Genomic DNA, 26,262 nt, shown 5'->3' with positions numbered 1-26,262 from the left:
CCTAATATGCGACCTTTACAATCATACTTGCTCTATTATTAACAATCAGTGGCAATTTACTAAAAATATGTCTCAAGTATTAATGACTGTCGATACTTTAACATTACACTTCGGATTTTTTTTTAAAGTTGTATTTAACGGATAATGTAAACTTTGAAACGCTTTCCTAAAAAAGTTTCCCTAGTCACATTCAGACGATCGTTTCTTGAGCTAAAACAAAAGGCTGAAAAAAACAAAATGTTGCCAGTTTTCATGTACAAGTATATTTTTAATATAATTGTCAGGTTTAAAATTTCTACTTAATGATTTTGGTACATTTTTGGCTATTGGATCATTTATCCCTAGGTAGGGCCTGATTAAGATATCGCGGAGCACTAGGCCAAATACGTTTTTTGGGGCTCCCTGTATTTAAACTTAATAACTTTAGCCGTTGACTGAAACAATTTTAGCCCTAGACTAAAGCAATTTCAGCCATTTGGAGGCCCCTAGATATCGGGGTCCCTAGGCCACGGCCTAATTGGCCTATTCAATAATCAGCCCCCGTCCCTTGGGATCAAGTATCCCCAGTCTCCCCTACATGTATTAGATACATGGTGTACTTTTAACCTGAAAAACCACTATTTTCGCAACCGTTAGTCTTAAATGCATACTTTCAACTGCTAAAATGTTCAAAATCAGATGCATAGTTAAATATTGAAAGTTTGAGGTAAAAATAAAAATGAGTCAAAAATACGAGATTTAACTTTTTATATGGGCCCCAGAGGTTCATAACTTATGTTTCGGGAAACAATCTCCATTGAAAACCAATTCCAACACAAAATGTTTGAAATTAACATGATCAATATTCACCGAGATATGAAACGCAGCGTTTTGTAACTTACAACACTTTATATTCGCCGTCAATAACACCTTTTGGGGGAAAATATAGCGGTTAACAAGTGATTAAAACTATATGTGTGCATAGTGTGGTTTTTCAAATTGTTTGAGGCAGTGTGCTTTTGCGTATCACGGCATAACATTTGCATGAGTTTTTGAATAACAATGAAAATTATAAATAATTTTGTTTTTTACTTCGACAACTTGTTATTCCTCTGAAAGGGCGATAAGTTCGAATTTCATCTTCTGTATGGTCTCCTTAAACTTTGAACTCGAATATCTCCTTGAGTTTTGGTCGCACATATGTCAAGTTTTTTGTGTTAGTAATATTTTTCAGTGGAGATTATTTCCCTAAATATAAGCTAGGGGACTAGGGTCCGTATAAAAAGTTAAATTTTGTATTTTTCACTCATTTTAATTTTTGCTTCAAACTTTCAATATCTTAACCCTGCATCTGATTTTGAACATTTTTGCAATTGGAAGTAAGCATCTAGGGCTAACGGTTGCGAAAATAGAGACCTTGCAGGTTAAAACGGAACACCCTGTATATATATATATATATATATATATATATATATATATATATATATATATATATATATATATATATATATATATATATATATATATATTTATATACAGATACGAAGTATTAAAGTATAAATGCAGAAAATTTATTAGAAAACGGCAACTTTTCTTTTTGAACACAAATTTTTAAACTGCAGCAAGCCAGGACAGAAAACAATCAACAAGTCATCACAACACAGCTCAAAAGATGCCAGAAGCAGCACTTAGAAGCTGGTAGTTGACATAGTAAAACAAAATATTGTTACAAATTCTGTAAATAGTAATTATTGTAGTAACGTAACCTGTAAATAGTTTCCCGTAATGAATATACAGCCCCTATACATTCGGCTGAAGTATACGTACCCCCTATTTCTTTTTTGTTCATTGATAAAATTTGATAACGGTCTACTATTTTCGAGAAGCGTTTGGAATCTTGTGGAATATTTGAGAGATTTCTTTCGATGTTTATAAAAGCGTCCCGCGTGATAAAAAGTTAGTTTCGATTGAGAATTTGTACTGAGAGTGTATTAGCTGTGTTTATTGCGAGGCATTTCGCTGTGTTGTTTTCGTATTTGGAAGTAAATACGTGTGTAACCGTTGAGTTTACGGTGTTGAGTGATACTTGTTTAATTGCTGATGATTAATTTAGCAGTTGTTGATGATCTTCCCTGTACATAGTGTAAATAAATTTCCTGTATTCTTAATCAAGAACTGTGTCGTCCTTTCAAGAAAGTTGGAAGTCTCACCGAATCCGTTACAATATAATACAATGAAAGATTAAAAAATTGGGTGAATTGAAAGAATAATCCCAGAAAATCCCGGTGCCTCATCAGGGGGTCTCCCCTAAGGCAGGGAAATATAAGGTGCTTCGTGAATGTTGCTGGCATATACAGTAAACTCCCGACTACCCGCGAATTGGATGGCACAAGTGCCGCGGATAATAAAAATCGCGGATAAACCGCGAAAAGGTTAAATGAGGGACAACTAAGGCAAAAATTGTCCTTCTTAAAAAACTTAGCTGTATCGATGCATAATACTTGCTTCAAACAGTGAAAAGATATACAGAACAGTAAAAAGTTCCGTATTTTTGCACAACTGAACTGAACATCAATATAGAAAAAGTACGTACGATGAAGAAAACACAATAAATAAATAAAACAAAAATAACTGAGTTTAAATTTACAATTTTAGACAAAAAAACAGCAATTTATGTCTGCTTTTTGCTGCGCAAATACATGTTCCTGATCGTCGATTGACTCGCGGATAATCCACCCCGCTGATAAACCGCTCGCGGATGATCGGGAGCTTACTGTAACCCCCCAAAAAATGCAACATTAGTTCCCTGATATCTCACAAACACGTAAAGTGGGGAAAGTGGATTTCCAAAACATATAGTTAGTCCAAACTATGCTTGTCTCCTTGCATCTCTTATTTTCTTTATAGTTAGTACCACTAGAAATAACAGATTTTTTTATTTAAAGAAAGGTTTTTATTTCGACGGTGTTGTATGAGATAAGCATGAAAAAAATTAGCCAGAAATATTGCCTACTGTTCATGAGAAATGCTTGTTCTATAATGTATAACGGATGGTGATTGTCATGGAAACCGCTTTATAGAAATTTTACAACTATTATTAGTCAGAAACAGTTTAATTCTTTTTTAAAAATTGAATTAAAAAAGTAAATTTGACAGAAACAGAAAAATATCTTGTTCTGCCTGATGGATCGGTCTACTTCCAGATCAAGGTATTTTGCTGTTTTTTGTCATATTTCATTTGCAAACGAATTTTTAGAAATAAAAAACTATTTCTGACTAAAAACAATTGCAAAATCACTATACAAAGCGGTTTTCATGGCTATCATCATTCGTTATTCTTTGTAAAGCAAGATTTTCTCGTCAACGACAGATAGCATTTCAAGCTGATTTTTTCATGTCTTTCCGAAGAACACCGCCAAAAAAAAATCTTATTTTAATATGAGAAAATCTGTTCTTTCTAATGGTACCAACGAAAAAAAGTTGCAAATTGAGCTGCAGCGTTTGAAAATAATCTATTTTTATAAGCGAACGATTTTTGACAAAAATTAAAAAATCTTATGTCTTATCGACAGAGTAAATTTATTCAGACTTACAAAATGAAATAGGACTGGGAGGATTAAGGGAAAAAAGCCTATTTAGAGAATTAAGATTTTTAAAAATTGTATGAAAATGAAGAAAAACAAACCATGAGTGACAAAAATAACACAACTAATCAGCTTCTGAAAAGCAGAGAGTACGAAAAAGAAAAAAAAGGTGGAGAACTGTGTAGTGTTAAAAATCATTATCATTTATCTATAAATCTATTTTTATATGCGAACGATTTTTGACAGCCACTTTGAATAATCATATGTTTTAGGAAATCAATATTTACGCTCTGCAACTGTAACCCGTTAAAAACATGTATATTAACAAAGGGATTACAAAGTACGAGCTTTTGCATTATTTTGTTTAGAATTTATGACAATTCAAAATCCAGGAACAAATTTCTCCACTGCGTTTTGTCAAGACTTGGCATGCGTGCTACACAAAAGTGAATGAATTCAAACCCACAAAAATATTAAATTATTGACAACCAAACGTACTTAAAGTTCCAAATTTCAGTGTTCCTGTGATAAAATTTTCAGCAACCGTAGCGAAAACATGAAAATCTGTTTCGACATGCAAGATTTATGGCCCAGTTTTTCATTGTTCTTTGATAAAGCACCATCGGAAAAAAAACTTATTTTGATAGGAAAAAGTTTTCTTTCAAATGGTCTCAATGAAAAGATGCAAGGTGACAAACGACTTAGAGCTACAGAGCTTTGAAAAGGCTAATTTTCACTTGAACGAATTTCGACTTTGATTACCAATTTGGATGGCGATATCTTTTAAAAATAGATACTTAAGATCTGCAACCCTAACCCATAAAAAAAAAAGTATTTGTACAATAGAATCACGGAGAAAGAGCCCTTGAATTATTTTTGTTCAGATTTTATAACAACTTAAACTACAGGAAAATAATTTCACCACTGTGCCTTTTCACGAGTGTACATGCGTGCTACACAAAATCTAATGAGCTAAATTCACAAAAATACAGTAGAAGAACGTTATAACGCACACCTTGGGGCCAGAGCTTTTGCGTTATACAGGTTTTGGCGTTATATAGGTCACTTCACAAATTTTGAAACTAATATTCAGAATATATATTTTATATATATATATATATATTAGCACTTCAGAATGAGTTCTATCTGCAATGAGTATTAAAGCATTAATTATACAACTAATCATTGACAAATAAATATGCTTTACAATTAAAAGAAAGTGAATTATCCTGCATTTCTGCCAGCTTCACAGTTTGCATAACAACTGCATTTTCAAGAGCCATCTGATATTTTCTCTTTACTGTGAATATTAATTTTCATTTAAAAGCTTTGAATTAAGCTGGAAAGATGAAAAACTCAAAATTTAATTTTCCTAACAATTTTTATGTTAGCAAGGCAAAACAAAAAGATTTTTAAAATTTAAAAACCTATTGTTTACTTCTGAAAAGTTGTGCGGTTTATAGAGAATTGCGTTATATAGGTCGGCGTTATAAAGGTATTCTACTGTACTTAAATGTTTTAACAGCCAAAAGTATTTTAAGCTCCCAAAATTTAAGGCTTTCAGTAGAATAAAATGTTCCTCAACCGTAGCCTAAGGATGACAATTAGTCACAAAAAGCATATCCGCCGCAGAAATGAGTTATTGATTATTGAGATATTTTGAAAAGAATCCTTTTGTATTCCACAATAAAATAGGTAAATGTTGGAATTGGATCATTAAAATTATTTATTTTCAGCAGAAACAAAATAAGCAAGCTCGTACGGTAAAACCAAAGTAAAATAGATGACAAAAAAGCAAAAAAAAAAAAAAAAAAAAAGAAAGAAAGAAAAGATAGAAAAGAAAAAGAAAAATTTTCAAATACTATACTTTACCTCCCCACCGAATATTGCTTTATACTTTTGAAAAGGAATTAAAAGTCTTGGATTAAGTGGCTACTAAATTAAAAGTGCCTACAGATCATAAGCTACTAACTAAATTAAAAAATCTTATGTCTGATCGACAGAATGTAATTTTATGCAGACTTACAAAATGAAATAGGACTGGGAGGATTAAGGAAAAAAATATATTTAGAGAATAAAGATTTTAAAAAATTGTATGAAAATGAAGAAAAACAAACCATGAGTGACAGAAAAAACACAACTAAATTGCTTCTGAAAAGCAGAAAGTACGAAAAAGAAAAAAAAGAAAGGTGGAGAACTGTAGATATTGTAGTGTTAAAAATCATTATCATTTACTGTGCCCAACTCAGTTTCCCTGACCAGGGGCGCTAGGGTGCAAGGCAGATGTTCCGATTAGGTGGTCAGCTTAACGCAGAACCTCCAGTGTTTGGTTCCCAAGTGCGCTTGGTACTCATTTTATCGACCCAACGAAGGTATGAACAGCTGAGTCAACCGTGCCCAACCTGGGAATAGAACCCGCGCCTGTGGCATGGGAGCGCGAAGCGCTTCTACTGAGTCACTGGGGTAGGTCACTGAGTCACTTCCCATCATAATGGATCAGTTGCCAATTTGCTTATAAGTTCATTCCGAAAAAAGTTTAATTCTCCAAAGCCTGAGACAGCGCCCGATCAAGCCAAAGTGGTGCCCAGGTCCAGGAAAAATTGGTTGCCCCTCCTGCAAGATAATCCGTACATTTTCGAAGTTGTAGTTACAAAAAAAAAGTGCAGAAAGAAAGAAATTTACCCTATTTTGGTGCCCCTAAAATTGTGGTGCCCAGGTACATGGACCCGCTGGACCATGCATTAATCAGACCCTGGCCTGAGGTGCCGATTAATTTGAGGTGTCTTTTTGACATTTTTAGGCATATAGTTAAAAGTAAGATTAGCATTAAAATCTGAAAATCAGAATCTTTCGCTATTGTAAAAGGTATGATTCAAGGTCGCCCATATGCAAAATTTTAAAGGGGGGGGGGCTCAAAAATTTTCCCCATGGTTTAGCAGAATATTTTACCCATAGAAACCGATTTCAGTACAGATTAGAGATATTAAAGTTTGACATTTTTAATAACTTATTCATTAATGGCTGGAAAAGAAATTTTTATACCTTTTTGCAAAGAAAAAAGCACTAAAAGTAAGGAAGTTGTCATTTATTAGGGGGGGGGGATCCTTGCTCCCCTATATGGGCGCCCTTGGTATGATTTGAATATAGTTTTTTACACGAAAAAATTATACAACAGTCAATATTTCCTTCTTTAAATACGTTAAAAAATCTAACACTATAATTTTTTGCACTTTGAAAAGTGAAAGGGTAATGCCCTTGTACTTTTGGAAGTAAGGGGCAGTTGCCCCCCCCCCCCTACTCCCGTAAGTGCCGCCTATGGGTTATGAGAACAATGGAAATGCACTTAATTGTGCTGGAATGGATGGAAATGTGCTTAATTGTGCAACTTAATTGTTGCCTGCAAGTTTACTCATTAATATTTTTACATCATGACAAAAATATTCTAAGCTCCATTAGTGGTAATTATAATGAAAGTTTATGCAGAAATTTGAGTGATAATTTTTTTGTGAAGATAATATTTCTTTTTCTTTGTAAAAAGAAGTAAAAAAGGCTCGTGTTTATGTTGTCTGAAATTTGTAAAGTTTCAATTGCTAAAATTGTTCTGAATGTTCAGTTATTTCTAGTTCTATCTTTACTTACAGACAATAATATAGGTAACTAGTTTCCCTGATTTGATTTGTTTTTCTCTTTCAGAGGCCAAAGAAGAGGAAGGTTACCTCTAAAGAGGGGTAAAACCAGAATTTTCGGTAAACTGTTGCAGCAGTTCAATCTAATGCAGTCGTACAACAGCAATTCCAAAGAAATGTTGACTTTGATGAGTTTTTAGATAATGATGCCAACATTATTGAAGTGAGGGAAGAACAGAAAATGTTTTAATAACTGTAATAAATGATTTTCAATTTGTAGTTTTATGTTATTCATTATTGGGCTAAAAAAAATATTTGTAGAATGAAACGAACTGTTATTATAAGATTGGATCATCCCGTAGAATTAGACTTCAATACTTGGGAGCAAAAAAAAAAAAAAAAAAAACCATAAAAGTTGCTGATTTTATATCATTTTAAAACTAATGTACTCGACAAAAAGTAAAGTACAACTCTGTTTCTAATCGCATTAAATAATCATTAGGTATGGGACATTTTGATCTTTTGCGTAGTAAACAAATATCCAGTTTAAAATTTAAATTCTAGCAAACTATTCCTGTAGTGACATTACAGTAAAACTTGAAAAAATATATCTATAACTTGTTAATGTTCATGCATGTAACAATTTCAGATTTTTTTTTATGCCATCCAGCATAACCTGACAGGATTTTAAAAAATGTTTATAAACTAATAAATGCATAAATTTGTAGTTACTTTATTCCTGTTTGAGTACTTAGTACTTCAACAAGGTTATTACACATTTGGCAAAATATAGTGTTTTACTTTTGTAGGAAATTTGTGTTCGAAAGATGTAAATACTTCTAATTAAGATATATTTAATAAGGTAGTTTAACATAATTTAAAATCTTCAAATTCTCCAAAATTTCGTAAAAAGCATTGATTTGCTGAATTGTCCTCGAAGCAGAATTAAAACTGTAGTTATGTAGTTCTTGTTTTTACCCCACAATATTGTCTAGTGGGGTAATAAACTGGGTAGTATTATTGTCTAGTGGGGTAATAAACTGGGTAGTATTTTAGAATTGTTTTGTCCACTAAAATTTTGCTTTCAGTAAATAGTTTTTAGATATTTGTTGACAGAGAGCATGTATTTTTGATAATCATTTTTTAAATTTTAATCTGCAAAATTGCATTAAAAATATTTGAGAAATGTTTGCTTGTCAACTGTAGCTTTCAATAAATTAGAAAAAGCAAATTTTTTTCTCTAATTTATAGTCACCATTTTTGTGTTGTTCAACTGAAAAGGATTTATATATATATATATATATATATATATATATATATATATATAAAACTAGATTTAAAAATGGGCACAGTGGCTGCCGCTTATATGAATCACGTTTGTTTTAAGCAGTTTTGATTCCATAGAGCGACTGATTCAATAAAGCTGCTAATCCAATAAAGCAGCAGGTTCAATAGAGCTAGATTTTATTCTGTTTTTGCCAAATGATTCAATAAACCACTGATTCATTTAACCGGCATCCATTGTATTTGTTACTGTTATAAAACTTTAAATAGAATAACAATACAAGTACTTGATATTTCTTCGACTTTTATTAATTACTCAGCAATTAGATATTTTTAAATTTCTTTCAAATTTAAAACATGGTAATGAAAAAAAAGCAAACGGTCTGCATTGAAGCTCAAAACTCATTGCATAAGAGGCAGTGAGAAGCGAAGAGATGTCAGTAGACATTTTCTTGGGCAGAACGCGTTTAAAGATAAGGTCCTAGGAAGGATTTCATTTGAATTTTTTCTCTAAAATGTGCTGTATACCAGTACCTACCAGGGGAACTCTATCTCTTACCTTAAGACAGAGGAGAGGTTCACTTACCATTTGTACTGGTTTTCCCCAAATTTTTAATTTTGCCACTTACATCTCTTTGCTTCTCACTGCCTCATATGAGGTTTTGGGGTTACAAAGGGAATGGCTAAAGCTAGAGCCCCTATAACTGGTGAGGCCGACGCATTCGCCATATTGGAGCAAGCGTATAACAAGGAAAGCTACCTTTATTGGCAATCATTCGCCAAACAGGGAAGCGGGGGTGAACATTGGCGACATTTTGGAAATAGTTGGCGTCGTTTCCAAGCTGCTAGTCACTTTGCGGGCGATTAATTATCCATTTCTTTTTTTCTTTCTGAATCTGCTGGAAATCTGAAGAGCTGAAATCCCTTTTTGGAGCTGTTTGCACAATTTACAGCCAAACAACCACCCATTTGCCTCAATTTAACACATGCTAAAGAAATGTAAACATCAGCAGCAATGCTATCGCTACGAAGCACTGGATCAAGTTTGCTCCAAAATGGCGGATGCGTCGGCTCCTCCACTATAGGGGCCTTAGCTTAAAGCCTTCGACGAATTGATTACTCGAGTTATCAGAAAGCACTTTTAAACATCATTCACACAAATATGACTGCTCGTCAGTGTGAACTCTCATGTGCTGCTTTAAGTTTGAAGCCTGAGAAAAAGAATTCAAACAGTATTTGCAAGAATACGGTTTTTCACCAGTATGGGTTCTCATATGTCTCGTTAAACTTGAACGTTGAGTGAATGTCTTTGAACAATATTCACACGAATAGGGCTTTTCACCAGTGTGTACTCTCAAATGTGTCTTAAAGTTTGAACTATCTTGAAATGTCTTGGAACAATACTCACAAGTGTAAGGTTTTTCTCCAGAATGGAATCGCATATGTTTCGTCAAATCTGAAGATTGAGTGAATGTCTTTGAACAATAGTCACACGAATATGGCTTGTCACCTGTATGAACTCTTTCATGTATCTTAAGATCTGAACCAGTGGCAAATGTCTTTGAACAATATTTGCACGAATAGGGCTTTTCACCAGAGTGGAATCTCAAATGTTTCGCTAAACTTGAGGCATGAGCGAATGCCTTACCACACTGTTCGCATGAATATGGCTTTTCGCCAGTATGGATTCTGTCATGTCTCTTAAGGTCCGAAACAGCAGAAAATGCTCTTGAACAATGCTCACAAATATAAGGCTTTTCGCCAGAATGGACTCGCATATGTTTTGTTAAGCCTGAAGATTGAATGAATGTCTTTGAACAATAGTCACATGAATAGGGCTTGTCCCCTGAATGAATTCTTTTATGCACGTTACGACGTGAACTCGTAGCAAATGTCTTTGAACAATGTTCGCACGAATAGGGCTTTTCACCAGTGTGCACTCTCCTATGTGTCTCTAAACTTGAGAATTGAGTGAATGCCTTAGCACATTGTTCGCACGAATATGGCTTTTCGCCAGTATGAACTCTTTCATGTCTCTGAAGGTTCGAAACATGAGAAAATGACTTTGAACAATAGCCACACGAATAGGGCTTTTCACCGGTGTGGATATTCATATGCTTCATTAAATTTGCAGATTGAGTGAATGCCTTAGAACAATGTTCGCATGAATATGGCTTTTCGCCAGTATGGACTCTTTTATGTCTCTGAAGGTCCGAAACGCAAGAAAATGCCTTTGGACAATAGTCACACGAATAGGGCTTTTCACCAGTGTGGATATTCATATGCTTCATTAAACTTGCAGATTGAGTGAATGCCTTTGTACAATGTTCGCATGAATATGGCTTTTCGCCAGTATGGACTCTTTTATGTCTCTGAAGGTCCGAAACGCAAGAAAATGCCTTTGAACAATAGTCACACGAATAGGGCTTTTCACCAGTGTGGATATTCATATGCTGCATTAAACTTGCAGATTGAGTGAATGCCTTTGTACAATGTTCGCATGAATATGGCTTTTCGCCAGTATGGACTCTTTTATGTCTCTGAAGGTTCGAAACATGAGAAAATGCCTTTGAACAATAGTCACACGAATAGGGCTTTTCACCAGTGTGGATATTCATATGCTGCATTAAATTTGCAGATTGAGTGAATGCCTTAGAACAATGTTCGCATGAATATGGCTTTTCGCCAGTATGGACTCTTTTATGTCTCTGAAGGTCCGAATCGCAAGAAAATGCCTTAGAACAATAGTCACATGAATAGGGCTTTTCACCAGTTTGGATATTCATATGCTTCATTAAATCTGCAGATTGAGTGAATGCCTTAGTACAATGTTCGCATGAATATGGCTTTTCGCCAGTATGGACTCTTTTATGTCTCTGAAGGTCCGAATCGCAAGAAAATGCCTTTGAACAATATTCACATGAATGCGGTTTCTCACCAACAGTGACCTGTGGATAATGCGCCATTACATCTAATTTTCAATCGGTGATCAAATACTTAAATATGCTTTTAATCAAAAATTAAATCAAATGCTTTTCAAGTATAACTTCTCACACTAGTTTGGACACAAAATTATACTACGTAGATTTTTGACTAGCGAGGTTTTGGAGAGTAACGGTTTATCAGCAAACAAACTTCAAAATTAGTTTCAGAAAAACCTTTGCACTAGTACTTGTTTTTAGCAGTCACTTTAGACAGAAAGATTTTCCAATGTACGTATTTTCGATAACAAGAATAACAAAACCGCACTTTCAATTTCAAACCGGAGTATTTTAAATACCTGTTTATTAGAGTATCGCTTTGCTCAAAAAACGAAGAATAATTCAAAGGACACGGGAAAGTCATTAATTTTAACTTTTGCAACCGTGACTGTTAATGAATTTTGGTGCAGTTCTTTTGTACATAGGTGACAAACAGCAAAATTTTATAAAATGAAATTTAGATAAGTATCAGCAAAAATGACCACTACATGTATGTCGGATTTGAATGCACCCATTATTTTGCATAATTATTGGCTACATGAAAAAAAAAGTCTAGGCTCTTATAGCAACACATACTTCTGCATATTCTTCAAAGTGCTCTGCTGTTCTTGGATTGCCCAGTTGAGGAAACACAGCACTTTATTCTAAGTTTAGAAATTTAGAAAAATTGATTTTCAGCCACATTTCTTGAAATCTTTCTCTTTGTAAACTCGTATAGAAGGAAATGTTGTAATTTTAAAGCAAAAACTTGATATCGCACTTGTTAATATCTGTTGGCACATAATCCAGCTGAAAATAATGAAAAGAATTAGACTGCATGGAACCATAATAGATAAAGAGTGTTGACGTCCTGTAGTCAAATAAAGTACAGGGTGGTTATAAAATAACGTGAGATTTCAGAGTGTTAAAAAGGTGTATTACTATGAATATTGAAGGATTAAATGCTAAATGGCAAAATATTCATCAATTTTATTCACAAAATATGATGTTTACTAACAATTGAGGTCAATATGACAAACATCGAGGTACGTTCCAGGTACTGCATACAATGCACAATATTTTCCACACTTCCACTAATTTCTCCCACCTGTTGTAGAAATCGAAATCCCATGGTCTGTACGCCCATGAAATTTGGCAGTGTTTCGTCCAATACTTCAGGGCTCTGAACACCTCACCTTATTGAGGGAGTCGGGAAGGTATAAAAGTACTGCCTAATTTGGTATATAAATTTGACTCCATCATGTTATAAACATCATTCAAGCTTTATTAACATCACACATAACCTCAAGAAGTCGTCACTAAAGTTTTAATTATAAACCTATATCGAACACGATCTTGTGCATGTTTTACATTTCAACAATGAGGTGTTGACATTCGGCAGTTTGTGTTAAAGTGAAATAAATAAAAAAAGTTAACAATTGAAAGGCATTACAAATATGGATGAGGTGTTTCCTTATATTACTAGAGAATTGAAATTATCATTACATGGTAATATTATTAATTGAGAAGGGCACCTCATTATTTTATAACCACCCTGTATTTAGAAGGGAGGAGGGAAAAGCTTTAGGGGGTGTTTAAAAATTATATGACTCAATCAATTTAACAATAGGAATGAAAACATATATGTAAAGGGTGCTTCATATTGAATCAAACTAAAAGAAAGCAATCTTACGAACTTTGCTGCTTTTTTTTTAAATAAATCAAATTTACGAAAGAAACTATAGATTTCTATAGATGTTTTACATGTGTTCCTCCGATGACACCGGTGCAATGTTCTAGTTTCTGCCACATTTTCCCAGAGTACACTACGGTGGTTTGATGATCCCTTGAACATTGAGACCCATCAGATTTTTTTGATTTAAATAGAATTTTTGAAATTTAAATTTATTGAAAAACAGTATTTGATATTAACAGGTTAAAATGCCCAAGTTATATGTTAAATTAGATAATTCTTTTTCTATATATGGTTAAAAATTCATAAAAACTAAGTTTGAGTAATTCAGAAATCAGTAAAAAATAATTACACATCAGAGCTTAATAAAATCTTGCTACAATATAAAGTCCCATATCCATATGGGTGTATTTCTCAGACATTTTTTAACAATCAAAATAAATAACATCTTTCTTTTTTCTAAGGAAAAAAAAAGATAATAATATGGAATTACATAAACTGAGAAAGAATAGAAATAGCGTAGAACATTAAATTATTCCCCCCCCCCTTTTTTTTTTTTGGAAAAATAACACCTGAAATAAAATGCACGAAGAAAAAAAGGAAACCATATGCTTCTTGTATTTTAAATATTTTAATAAAACTCATCAAGGACTGAAAAGAAGACTTTTTTAGAATTCTTATCTTATAAAACGCATGCATATTTTTTTCCACTGTACTTACTGTAAGTTGAGGAAAATTGTATGTTTATTTTTTAGTGAATATAAGTAAATACCGTATTTTTCTGCGTATAATCCGCGGATTATCTGCTAAAAAAGGCAAAGGTTATGAGGTGCGGATTATTTGCAGCCGCGGATTATCTGTGATTTTTTTTTTTTTCGCTTAACACCACGCATTGAACCTCAATATTTTTACAGTAGGATTCACCGATCGAGATCGTACGCCGACTGAATGTTGTTTATTTTACGAAGCATGCATGTTCTTCATCGCTGCCTGCCTGTATGTTGGTTATTTTACGTTGCTGGAATGTTCCTCTTGCGATTCAGGTCATGTAAAATAAGCAACATTACAGTGAAATAGGTAGCACAAGATTAGACCGTTTGCTCCTTTGACTTGATTCTTTGTTTTTCAAGCAATTAGCGAACTATAATCAAGATTTCAAAAAAGAAATCTCTATATTTTAGATTATCTTTCAGATTAATTTTGATTATGCCTTCAAAGTAATTACTTTTTCACGTTTTTAGTTTAGTTGCTCAAATAGTATGTTAAATTAAAACTTTATTTTTTTACATTGTATTATCCGCGGATTATACGCCGCCGCGGATTATACGAAGCTTTTTTTTCTTCAGGCCGATCTTAGGACCTGCGGATTATAGGTCGCCCGCGGATAATACGCAGGAAATAGTTTAACTAGGGTGGTTCACAAATACATGTAAAAAAAGTTAAACTATATAACAGGACACCCCTCAATATTTTTAGACTTGTGGATAGCAATATATTGGAAGAGTTTTAGCTTCCTATTTCAACTGAAAGAGGGTGCTCAACCCCCTCCCCCAAACTTCTAACGTATGGGGAGGGAGGTTAAAAAATACATTGAACTGAAAAAACAATGCTACATATTTGCAATATATACTAATAATATGCACATACATTGCAATAAAATAAATTTACAAAAAAAAAAAAAAAAAAAAACAGCTGGGGAAATTCAATATTCCTAAATTTTTGACATTTTCTATGCTACGGCTAATGTTAAATTGAGGGGTCATTGAGCACTGTCTTAAAATTTGAGCAGGAAGCTAAAACTTTTACACCATAATGCTATTAGTAAGTCTAAAAAAATACGGGATGTCCTGGACTGTAGCTGAAAAATTTTTTTGAACCACCCTAGAGTACACATTGTTAATGATTGGAGCACTAGTAATGTAATGGGGAGTGGGAGTTGAATTGATTTTGGGGTGAATGAGTCGGTGTCAAAGGTTTAAAAATCCATGAGTCGGAGTCTGTCATTTTTGCTCAAAATCCGTAACTCAGTCAGTACTTGTCCCATCCAACTGGTTACACCACAAATAGTGGTAGGTACGGGGGACTCTGGAGTGAAAAGTCAGTACTTGTGGAGTCGGGGTCGGACTGATTTTGGGGTAAAGGAGTCGGAGGCACAAAAACTCTCAGAATTGGTCGTTTTCCCTTTGACTCCGCAACCCTGCTGCAGCTATCCACTGCTCAAGAGAGTTGCCTCCATTGGAAAAAATCAGAAAGAGGTTGTTAGATTTATGGATCTCGGTGGTCAATAAAGCGATGGCATGTTGTTTGACTTAGCAGGTACCAATCTAGCCATTAGGTAGAGGCAGTAGTGTAACAAGGGGTTGGCAAGAGTGGCTCTCACCAGGGGCGCAGCAGCCAGGGGGGCGGCATTTGACTGATTAACAAGCTATATAAAATTAAAAAAAACCGACTGAGTCGCAACTGTAGACTGAAGAAGGAAAATTGTAAATTCTTTTAAAATCGTTATGCTATTAAAAATCAGTTTCAATTATTTTACTTGCTAACAAATAAAAACTGGCATCAGATAAAAATTTTAAATCATTGCGTTTAATTTCCTTGTCGGCCAACAATGAATTCGGTGATCAATCTCATGAATAAAGGCTTAGCCATTACTAAAATCTGCTTTATAAAAATGTTATAATTCCAATTCTATGTAACATGGAAATTTCAAACACATTTTATCAGAGGCGGGGAAAAAAAAATCTCTTTATTTTGGTATTAAATTTTAAATTTTTTATACATGTTTTCGCTGCAAAAATCACGAAAAACCTTTTAGATGTTTTTTATTAATATCTTTATCAGTTAATGTCATCTAAAGACGCAACCCCCCCCCCCCAGCTAAGAATACTCGATCAACTCTCCTTTCAAAGAATTTTTTTCTTTCAAAATCCGTCCATCTGTTTAGGCGTTAAGAGTGCCACAGACAGATACACAGACACGTCAAACTTATAACTCCCTGCCTTTGCGTGCCGGGGGTTTAAAAAAATTAAATTTTGAAAAAAAAAAAAAATGATCATATGAGTAGAAAAATGCTTTTATAAATATCAATTAGCCAAATCTCCCCCCCCCCTCCCCCCAAAAATTGTGAAGGTCTCAGTGACCTCCGATGACTTTCGATCAACAGGATGCTGTGGAAGGGGGGGGGGGCGCAATTTCTTAAGTTTGCCAGAAGCACCAGACCCCCAAGGTATGCTTCTGGATACAGGTAGACTATCGACCTGAAACTGCTTCACCTTTCCTTTGAGGTGCGACTATGCGCAGGTTCTAACCAAATTTTGGGGCAATCTACCGTCATGTGCATGACAAAAAGACGCTTACATTTTATTAACATTTTGCCATATACCTTAACATTTTAATTAAACAGTAGTAAGCAATTTTTTTTTTATCTTTGCATTTGATACAAGGATACTCCTGATACGTGAGACTTTCACATAAGTATGTCTTATACGGGTCATTCTCCACAAAATGTAACTTTTGACCACAAATATTTTTCAATTTTGAAACCTTTTGCTTTCTTTTTTTTTTCATTCTTACATAGAAGTAATCATAAACAATGGCCCAGCTAAGTTCCTATTATTTTACTCATAAATAATAAAAAATAAAAAATGCCTTGTTCATGGGAAAAAAAAGAGAAGAAAAAACTTTTAATGCTTAAAAATCGAGGACAATTCAATATCAAAGTAGTAATTTTGTTAATTGTGCAAGCAATGAGCTATTTTAATGATTAGTGGGAATCTAATATTAAGCTCTCTTAATTAAAGTAAGGCTTAATTTTTAGTTAGCCTTTTAGTTCAAATGTGTATTAAAAATAGTATTTAGTAAATTTGAGAATATACTGGGAATTTATAATTTTCATAGAATGCCTAATATTGATGCATTTTCAATCCATTATTCATTTTCGCCTCAGAAGTAATGACATTGATAAGGTCTGTCAGCGAGGTGAGGAGGTAAATTCCATTTGTGACAGACATGACATGAGACAACTTGTTTGTTGATTTTCAAGTAGTAAATATTAATTGATTAAGAAAAACTTGCCCGAATGGGGTGATGTGAATATTGATCTCAGTTGTAATAAACTAAAATTTTGACCTAATAAAAAGTATTTGAAATTTATTGGGTTAAAACCTGCTGTGACAGAGATGACAAAATTATGACATAGATTTTGAGTGACCATATGTTATTACCATTTGTTCTTAATTGGTATGCTTGTCAAGTCTAAATTTTTTTGGGAATCAGGGTTAGACTTGGATGTATGAAGCAGAAAGAAAAATATTAAGAAATTTGTAATCAGTAAAATAATATTAAATATTTATGAGCATGAGTCACGACAAGGTTTTGTAACAGACATGTGTGCATTTTTATATAAACTTAACTATTTATTCTTTAAATATCACTCTCTTTATTTTTTACTACAGCCTAGGGGTTATATATGTTCAAATAGCGATGTATTATGTCATATAAGAGGCAAAATAAATGAAAAAAAAATTAAAACTTGGAAAAAAAACAATAACTTGGAATTGACTAGTGTGGGAGTAGTAACAATTGCCAATATTTGTTGCCTCTCATACCAGATAACATGATCTTCAGGTTTTCATTTAAACACGTCATTTATTTTAGTTGGTACTAAGCATTCATTTTATTTACCGGTTCTGCTCAAATTATGATTATTGTTCCACGAAAAATATCATCGTATAGTACATTTGCTATATTGCATGTTGTGATATGTTGCTTTTTCCAAGAGAGTTTTTGTGACCACCACAAGCATTGAAATTAAAGAGAGTAGACTTTTTAGACTCTGAAGTATGTATAACCATACCCAAAATTAGAATTGCATCCCAAAATTGGAGTGCATTTGCCAATTTTTTAACTACATAAATAAATAAGTGAAACTGAATTAGTAAAGTTAAGTGAAGATGAATGTGCACAATTAATGCACTAGTAAATAGCGAAGAAGTGTAACAAAAATTCAATTCAAAATGCTGCTCAGTCAACGTAAGTAATCAAAATTATTTCCATACGTAAAAATCATATTTTGTCGAAGTTTGAAAACTAATTCAACTTTGGCCATATAACTGCTAAAGCAAAGTTTAACTCACATAGATTAAAAATGCAACCATTCATTAATGGTGCAACATCATCTACCTTCTTATTAGTAAAGCAGGTGTACAAGCAGTAAAAACAAACTTGGTCAAAATGGCCCAGTTAAGGTACTGTTCCTTGGCTGTAGTCACACATAGGATCTGCTGTCTAGCCCATGTATTCTCAAAAGCTTTTTTATTCAGTTTACTAGTAAAAAATACAGCTACAACCAATACAAAGCTAAATAATAATAAAAGTAACTTTAAAAGCAAAGCATTAAGGCAAAGTTGCTTGAAAAACTTATTGTAACAGACATTACTGGTGTGACAGACATGACAAATGTGACAGACATTACTGGCGTGACAGACATAATAAAGTTTAATGTTCTATATTTCACTCCAATCTCAAATTTATTTTTCAATCTTTTTATGAATTGTTTCTTTTGGCATTTAGAAAGAGAAAATAAAGTGTTATTTATTTTTATCCAGTAGGTTCTGTTTAAAGCGAAAAAAAAAATCTACATTTACTGTGACAGACATGACATGAAGACAGATACCAAGTTTGAGTGGGATAGCATATTAATTAAATGGTTTTCTGTTAAAATTTAGGCATTTATAAGAATAAAATGAACCAATCTTGCAAATAAATATGCTTGTTAAAAAAAACCTGTATTGTATTTATGTGCATCAAGGTACATGAAAATAGAGGTTAAAATAACAGATTTTCAGTTTCTAAGTAAGTCTTGAAATAATTAGTTCTAAATAATTATTTATACAATTATTTTATCATATTTTGTTATTTTCTTAAAATTGGACTTATTTTCTGTCAACTAGAACAAAAACAGTTGATTTAGTTTAAATTTAAAAAATGATGTCGATGTCGCATTTTTATGGAATTTACCAGGAATTTTCTATAATTATAGGCTAATGATTACGTTTTCCAGGGAAATATTTTTTTTCTTCGTTGCTACAATCTGTACATGTTAAATGTATGAAAACATGTTCATTTCTCATTTGACATTAATTTACATCCCTGAAATTCAGGTTCACGGAGGTGAGAATTCACAATACAAATAAAAATACAAATGTGACGACCAGCAACAGGCTTTGGACACATCTAGGCTGGTTCTAGTCAGTTTACAATAGTGATGTGCCAGATCGTTAAAAAAGTAGATCCGCGGATCTGGATCATTAGTGTCAAGATCCGCGGATAGGGATACGGATCTCAATTTTTTTCCCCAGTTCAACTATCCAAGTGTAAAATTTACTACGGAAGGTATTCCTGTCATGATAATAACACTGTTTCTTCAAAAAATGTCATGTACGGTGAAAATATAATAAAGACTATGATTTACTCTTTAAAGAAATCTCCGTTGAAACTGAGGGAGAGTTGGGAGGAACGGGTCAGCGCTGCATTAATGCTTAAGCAGAATGTGAAAATTATTTCTAGCTTGCTCGGTAGATGTAGATGCAGGATACAAGAGTGTAAAGCTGCTACTGGATAGGCTAGAAATAATTTTTCGCATTTTATTTCAGCAAAAATGCAGCGCTGACCCATTCCACCCAAATTACTCTGACCGACGGAATAACAAAGGCGGGAGCACTTTTACAAACAATAAATAGAGAATTTTGTCTCACCTTTTTTGAAGGATGCCGGGAAAAATCAAAATGAAGAAGAACAGAATCCCCAAAGCAATAACAAAAACTAATATTAAACTAAAGATAAAAAATAAAAACATGTCTCAGAGGGTTGTTGGCTTCTGAAATGATACCTTATAATTTAAATAGGGAATAAAACCTAATTTAAACGGAAGTTAAGAGTCTTTTATTCAATTATTTAAGAATTTCAGAACAGAAAAGATCCGTTTAAGATCCGTCAAAAAATTAACGGATACGGATCTTTATTTTTCCTCAGATATCCGTGGATACGGATACCCGGAACATCACTAGTTTATAAGTCCCCAATGAAGATCATTGGCCCTCTTAAAGCAATCCACCCCCTTACCACACTTATCCCTAATAACCACACTTAGTTTTTCAAAACAAAATCTATCTCCTTGTTTTTTTCACAAAACTCTTACAACTTCTTCATGGCCTAAAATAAACAAGGGGGATCTCTTTTTTAATGGAAAAAAAATGTGACGTCAATTACTGCCAAATGTTACTGAGAAATGGCATTTTGTGTTTTGGTAACCGTAGGTGAGAATTTGTTATGTGACCTATTAGTCTATTAAAACACAATATTAAACAAGTAAACATATTAAACAATTAGTATTTGAGACACTTGCGAAAGATATCTTTACTAATAATAATAAAGCTGAAAGTCTGTCCGGATCTCTCTCTGTCTGTCAGGGATCTCTGTGACGCGCATAGCGTCTAGACTGTTTGGCCGATTTTCATGAAATTTGGCACAAAGTTAGTTTGTAGCATGGGGGTGTGCACCTGAAGCGATTCTTCAAAAATTCGATTTTGTTCTTTTCCTGTACCAATTTTAAGAAACTTTTTCCGAGCAAATTATCAGAACGTGGAGTAGTAAATTATGAAATCATCATAAAGTGGAACCGTAACATGGGCGAGCCGTTTATCATAGTCAATTAGCGAGAAAGTCATCATCCATTATTTGTTAATATATAAGCGAACCAAATGACTTTCTGATTTTCTACTACGAGCAAAGCCGAGCGGGTGCCACTAGTAATAAAAAAATATATACTTTTAATTAAACAAGTTATTAAGCAACATTAAAAGTCACACCATGTGTATGACAAGCACGGAGGTGAGAATTCACATGTTGTGAACCAAAAATACATTAAAATAAAATTTATTATTAAAAAATTTTTGGCAAGTTTAAATAGATATATTTTTGATGAAATTAGAAAGCATTGTTAAATGAATTTTTTCTTCAAGTTTTTACAGTAAAGGGCATGTGACAGAAAAGTTTTTGAAGAATGACCCATACCCACGGAGATATAAGCATTTCTTCCAAAAATACAAATTTTATTTGCAGGTTTTTGGCTCATGATACACAAGCTTTCCATCAAACGTTACTAAACTTTCAGAATATTTGACAGCAGCGTACAAGAGAAACATAATAATATTTGAAATTTAAATATTGAAAATTTAATGAAGTATGAATGTTTTAAGCACTTAATTTTTACTGCACATGCACGAAAGATAGCAATTTATAACCTTCATAATCCAAAGTCCAGATAGATCCTGCAACTCATAATAAAATTTCAGCTAAATATTTTCAAATTTTAAAAAGTTCTCAGCAATCTAATGAGCGGAATTTCAATAATTCTTGGATAGGCGATGAACTGTGAAGGATCGTTCACAAAAAAATCCATTTTCATCATGAATCGCTCTGCACGACAACAGGAAAAGGTTGCCAGTTAGAGATTGATACCCCTTACGATTCGTTGCCTGTCCATTGAAATTTGGCTTATGACACTGCTGATAACTTTTTAACTTTTAAAAATATGAAGCTGGGATTTTATTGTGAGTTGCAGGATCTACTTGTGCTTTGGATTATGAAGGTTAGAAGATGCTATCTATCGCGCATGCGCAATGGAAATTCAATTGCTTTCACATTTCAACAAATTTTAAATCTTTTAACTTCACATTTTTTTATTGTATGTTTTTCTTGTATACTGTCAAATAGTTTTTTGTTTTTAGTTTAGTAGTTGAAGTAGTTTTTTTAGTTAGTTGAAAGTTTAGTAATATTTGACGGAAAACTCTGTGTGCTATGAGCTGAAAACCTTCACATTAAATTTGTATTTTTGAAAAATATGCTTATATCTTCGTGGGTATAAAAAATACTTTCACGAAAATATAAAAACAAATTCTACATAAGATAAATAAATACCTTTGTGCTGAATAGTAAAGTCAGACCAAACAACGTAAGTAGAAGCACAAATTTGTAAATTACAGCAGACACGTGTTTCGGCGTTACAGGGAACGCCTTTTTCAATGCAAAAAATAATGATGTCTTTTCATCCATAAGCTCCTTATTTTTTGCATTGAAAAAGGCGTTCCCTGTAACGCCGAAACACGTGTCTGCTGTAATTTACAAATTTGTGCTTCTACTTACGTTGTTTGGTCTGACTTTAAAATTCTACATGGTATGTTAACTTATTTCTGAAATTTATAGCTTATTCACAGCTATTTACAATAAAGGATAAAAAAAACTTTTTTTTTTGTTTTCTCAATTCATTGCTGGTCCCCTACATGAAAAGTAGATTCAATTTTTATTGCAAAATGACAGCTGAAGTATACCTTTTATTTGACAAAAATTACATAGCAGTGGGTCTCTTATTTCTCGAGAAATCCATAAAAATATGAATTTTTGAAAGTGTCCCAATACATTTTGTCTTATAGAGTGGAAGCTGCTAAAAAATAAAGAAAAACCATCGTTGAAAGCATGAGATTAACTGATTCTGAATCTCAGATAGGCATATGGACAACAAACACACCTAGATGTCCTTTTATAAATATTGCAGTGTCAAATTTTTTTTACATATGTTTATGCATATATAAAAAGTTTTACATAATTTGTGACACAATTTTTTTTTTTTCATGATCTAGATCAACTGAAATATTAAAAAAAGTCCTTTGGTTTTAATTTATAATTCACATAACAGTAGAAATGTGCTTATTTCTTCAAAATGTATATGAATGCCTATTTTTCACTTTCAAAACAGGATGATCTTATAAATATTTTAACATTTGCATTTAAAACTGAACATAACCCAAACTGAAAACAAAATGTCTCATTTTTCCTAGTAAGTAAACGTAGTATTAACTTACTAGTAGTGGTCGGGCCCAATCCAGGATTTTTTTCTCACTACCTATTTTTGTGAAAGTATTGCATCATTCTATTTTTGTGAAAGTTCTTTTTTATCAGCATTGTTTTTGTGAACTTTTAGAGGCATCCTAATTTTTGTAAAAGAGAAGTAGAACAAGTGAAATTTTAGTTCGAAAAGTGTAATGTCATCTAGTATTATTTTTAACAGGTTTCGTTTTTTGAGGAGAAGGAGGGAGCTAAAAACTTAAGAAGTACCAAAAATACCATCGTAATTTCAGCTTAATGGGCTATGTACTGTGTACAATATAGGAAATTATGAGAAAAAGGGTTCCCCAAAACAGGTAAAAAGATTGCCATGATCTTGCATAAATACACTTTGGCGATGAGAAACAGCTAAAAATTAGTTAAAATACCTCAAAAAGGTTGCTATTTAAGCGATTATTCATATAAACCTGTTTAGAATTTTATTTTATGAGAAAATTTTGTTTTAAAGAGAAACAAATTTTCTATTTTAAAATGCGAATTTTTTGAAATTCTCGATGTTTTTGTGAAGCTACTGATTTTATTACTTGATTTTTGTGAAAGTACCTATTTCAAAAAAAGATTTTTGTGAAGGTACCGAAAAACGGTAGTAAAATCAGCCTGTACTGGGCCCTGAGTGGAAATGTATAACTTACCAACTTGGGAACAAACATATTAAAAACAAACAGGTATTACAAAATGCAACTTAAATGCAAAATTTTCTAAGTAGAATTCAGCTGATGTTGTGTGAAAACTTCTGTAAAATCTATGGCTCGGGTCAGACTTTCATTGCCATCATATTATTAACAAACTTTTATTTTTCTTTAATATTCATGCGTTTCATTCATAAACAACTACAAACAAATAGAGCATGCATGAAGAACAAAATGCAATATTTTTAAACGGCAAAATATTTTATTTGACATTACTTTTATTCAACTAGTAGAGCTAAAAAATAAAAGAAATAAAAAAATCCTAGAAGATAGCTATAGTGAGGGAAAAGTTTAATTAACCATCAAAAACATTTTTCATCGCGTTTTTCACTCCTCTCTCCAACACAATATGCTCATTGGGTCATTGGTTGATATCAATTGATCGCTTCAAGTACTGGTCATCGACCAGTATCTCTTATCACAACTTCTCACTTGCAATTCTCTGAAAATCTGCCAGTTGAATTCCACTTCCGATCGCGAGTGAAAATCTGGTCCTTTGCGATTGTTTTGGCTTGATCACAAATGGTGTTTCACTTGAATCTTAGCCCTTGGCTTTTCATTCTCTCTCGGAGCGAACTTGAGGAATCCAAGGGGGAGTGGGCTAGAGTCCCTATATAGGGACTTTAGAGCGGCTCAGTTCGACACTACAGAGATAAGGGCTCGAGGAAAGTTGTGCCGTTTCTGCTTTACATTAATATTTGGTTTTATTTTGAGGACCCTGAACTAAAGCTGAAATTATTACAATTGTTCAAATGGTAGCAGTTGACTTGGACACGTAGAGCCGAAATGCTTTCAACGGGTCAGCTATTTATTGTACGTATTCTTCTAGTGTTTTAAACAAATAGTTCAAAATTTATGCCCTTTTGTGCATTCTAATAACGGAACTGAAAAATATACCATGTATGTGGTTTAAGAATGAAAACTATGAGTCTCAGAACTATTAAGTGTTATTGAATGTCTAATAAATGGTGTGAGGGCATTGGCACAACCAAAAAAAGTTTTAGAGGGAGGGGGCACATCTTAAATTTTTCCCCTTTTGAAATGTGGTTTGGGGCGAATATTTTGCAAAATTGAAGCCCTGGAAACACAATTTGAGACATTCTTTAATGGCTTTGGCTTTCCGATTAGGGGGCTTCCGAAGCATAGCTTGTTGAAGATTTTATTAACTAATCAATATTCTACAACAATTGAAAAAAAAATCTTTTAAGGTTTTTGTAAAAGATATTCAGCTTTTTTCCTTAAATTCTTTTTTTTTATTAAAATTACTATGTTTTCCTATGGCGCATTCTTTTTTTTTTTAATAGTAAGGAACGCTACTGAAAAATATGCTACTCAGCTTTCTGGGGCGCCTGAGCCTTGTAAGCTCCCCTCTAGTTGCGCGACTGTGTGTGGAAGGGGGGGAGGGAGGATCATCATTATTGTTCATCAAGGTTGATAGACCCTATAGGAACGCCACTGAGCAAAAGATTAGTCCCCCCCCCGACTGTGTGTGGGGGGGGGGAGGATCATCATTATTGTTTATCATGGTTGATAGACCCTATAGGTACACCACTGAACAGAAGATTAATTCCCCCACCCTCCGACTGTGTATGCAGGGAGAGGGAGGATCATCATTATTGTTCATCAAGGTTGATAGACCCTGTAGGTACGCCACTGAGCAGAAGATTAATCCCCCCTCCCGACTGTGTGTGTGGGGAGAGAGGATCATCATTATTGTTCATCAAGGTTGATAGACCCTGTAGGTACACCACTGAGCAGAAGATTAATCCCCCCCCCCCCGACTGTGTGTGTGGGGGGGGAGGATCATCATTATTGTTCATCAAGGTTGATAGACCCTATAGGAACGCCACTGCGCAGAAGATTAATTCCCCCCCCCCCCGACTGTGTGTGTGGGGAGGGAGGATCATCATTATTGTTCATCATGGTTGATAGACCCTATAGGTACGCCACTGAGCAGAAGATTAATTTTTCTTCCCCAGTGTGGAAATCGCTCTTCCCCAGTGTGGACACGCAAATGTCTTTTCAAGGCTTCATCAGTACTATACGCCTTTGAACAGTAGTCACAAGGGTAGAGCTTTTCAACATGGACTCTCATATGTTTCCTTAAACTTGAAGAAACAGTGAATGTCTTTGAACATTGGTCGCAAGAATAGGGCTTTTCACCGGTGTGGACTCTTATATGTCTCCTTAAATCTGCAACTTTAGCGAATGCCTTCAAACAGTATTCACACTTATAGGGTTTTTCCACCTTTTCACCAGTATGTACTCTTATATGTTTCCTTAAACCTGATGAATGAGTGAATCCCTCCGAACAATATTCACACTTATGGGGTTTTTCACCGGTATGGACTCTCATATGTATCCTTAAATGTGAAGCTTCAGCGAATGCCCTCGAACAATGTTCACACTTATGGCGTTTTTCCACCTTTTCACCAGTATGGACCCTCATGTGTTTCTTCAAATGCACAAATTGAGTGAATGCCT

The 26,262-nt window shown here is 33.7% G+C and overlaps 1 protein-coding gene across 1 annotated transcript; it reads right to left on the bottom strand.

Annotated features, from left to right (window-relative positions):
* Positions 1–9,621: 9,621 nt before the first annotated feature.
* LOC129232902 (zinc finger protein 729-like) lies at positions 9,622–26,253 on the bottom strand. The gene is made up of 2 exons (XM_054867005.1): positions 25,876–26,253; positions 9,622–11,345 (listed from the first exon to the last, which is right to left on the bottom strand). The coding sequence occupies exons 1-2, from the start codon at positions 26,225–26,227 to the stop codon at positions 9,622–9,624; spliced, it is 2,076 nt and encodes a 691-aa protein (XP_054722980.1). The 5' UTR covers positions 26,228–26,253.
* Positions 26,254–26,262: the final 9 nt, after the last annotated feature.

This window comes from Uloborus diversus, unplaced genomic scaffold (genome assembly GCF_026930045.1).
Source record: "Uloborus diversus isolate 005 unplaced genomic scaffold, Udiv.v.3.1 scaffold_14, whole genome shotgun sequence".
NCBI lineage: Eukaryota > Metazoa > Arthropoda > Arachnida > Araneae > Uloboridae > Uloborus > Uloborus diversus.
This window is presented reverse-complemented; position numbering and strand designations above follow the sequence as displayed.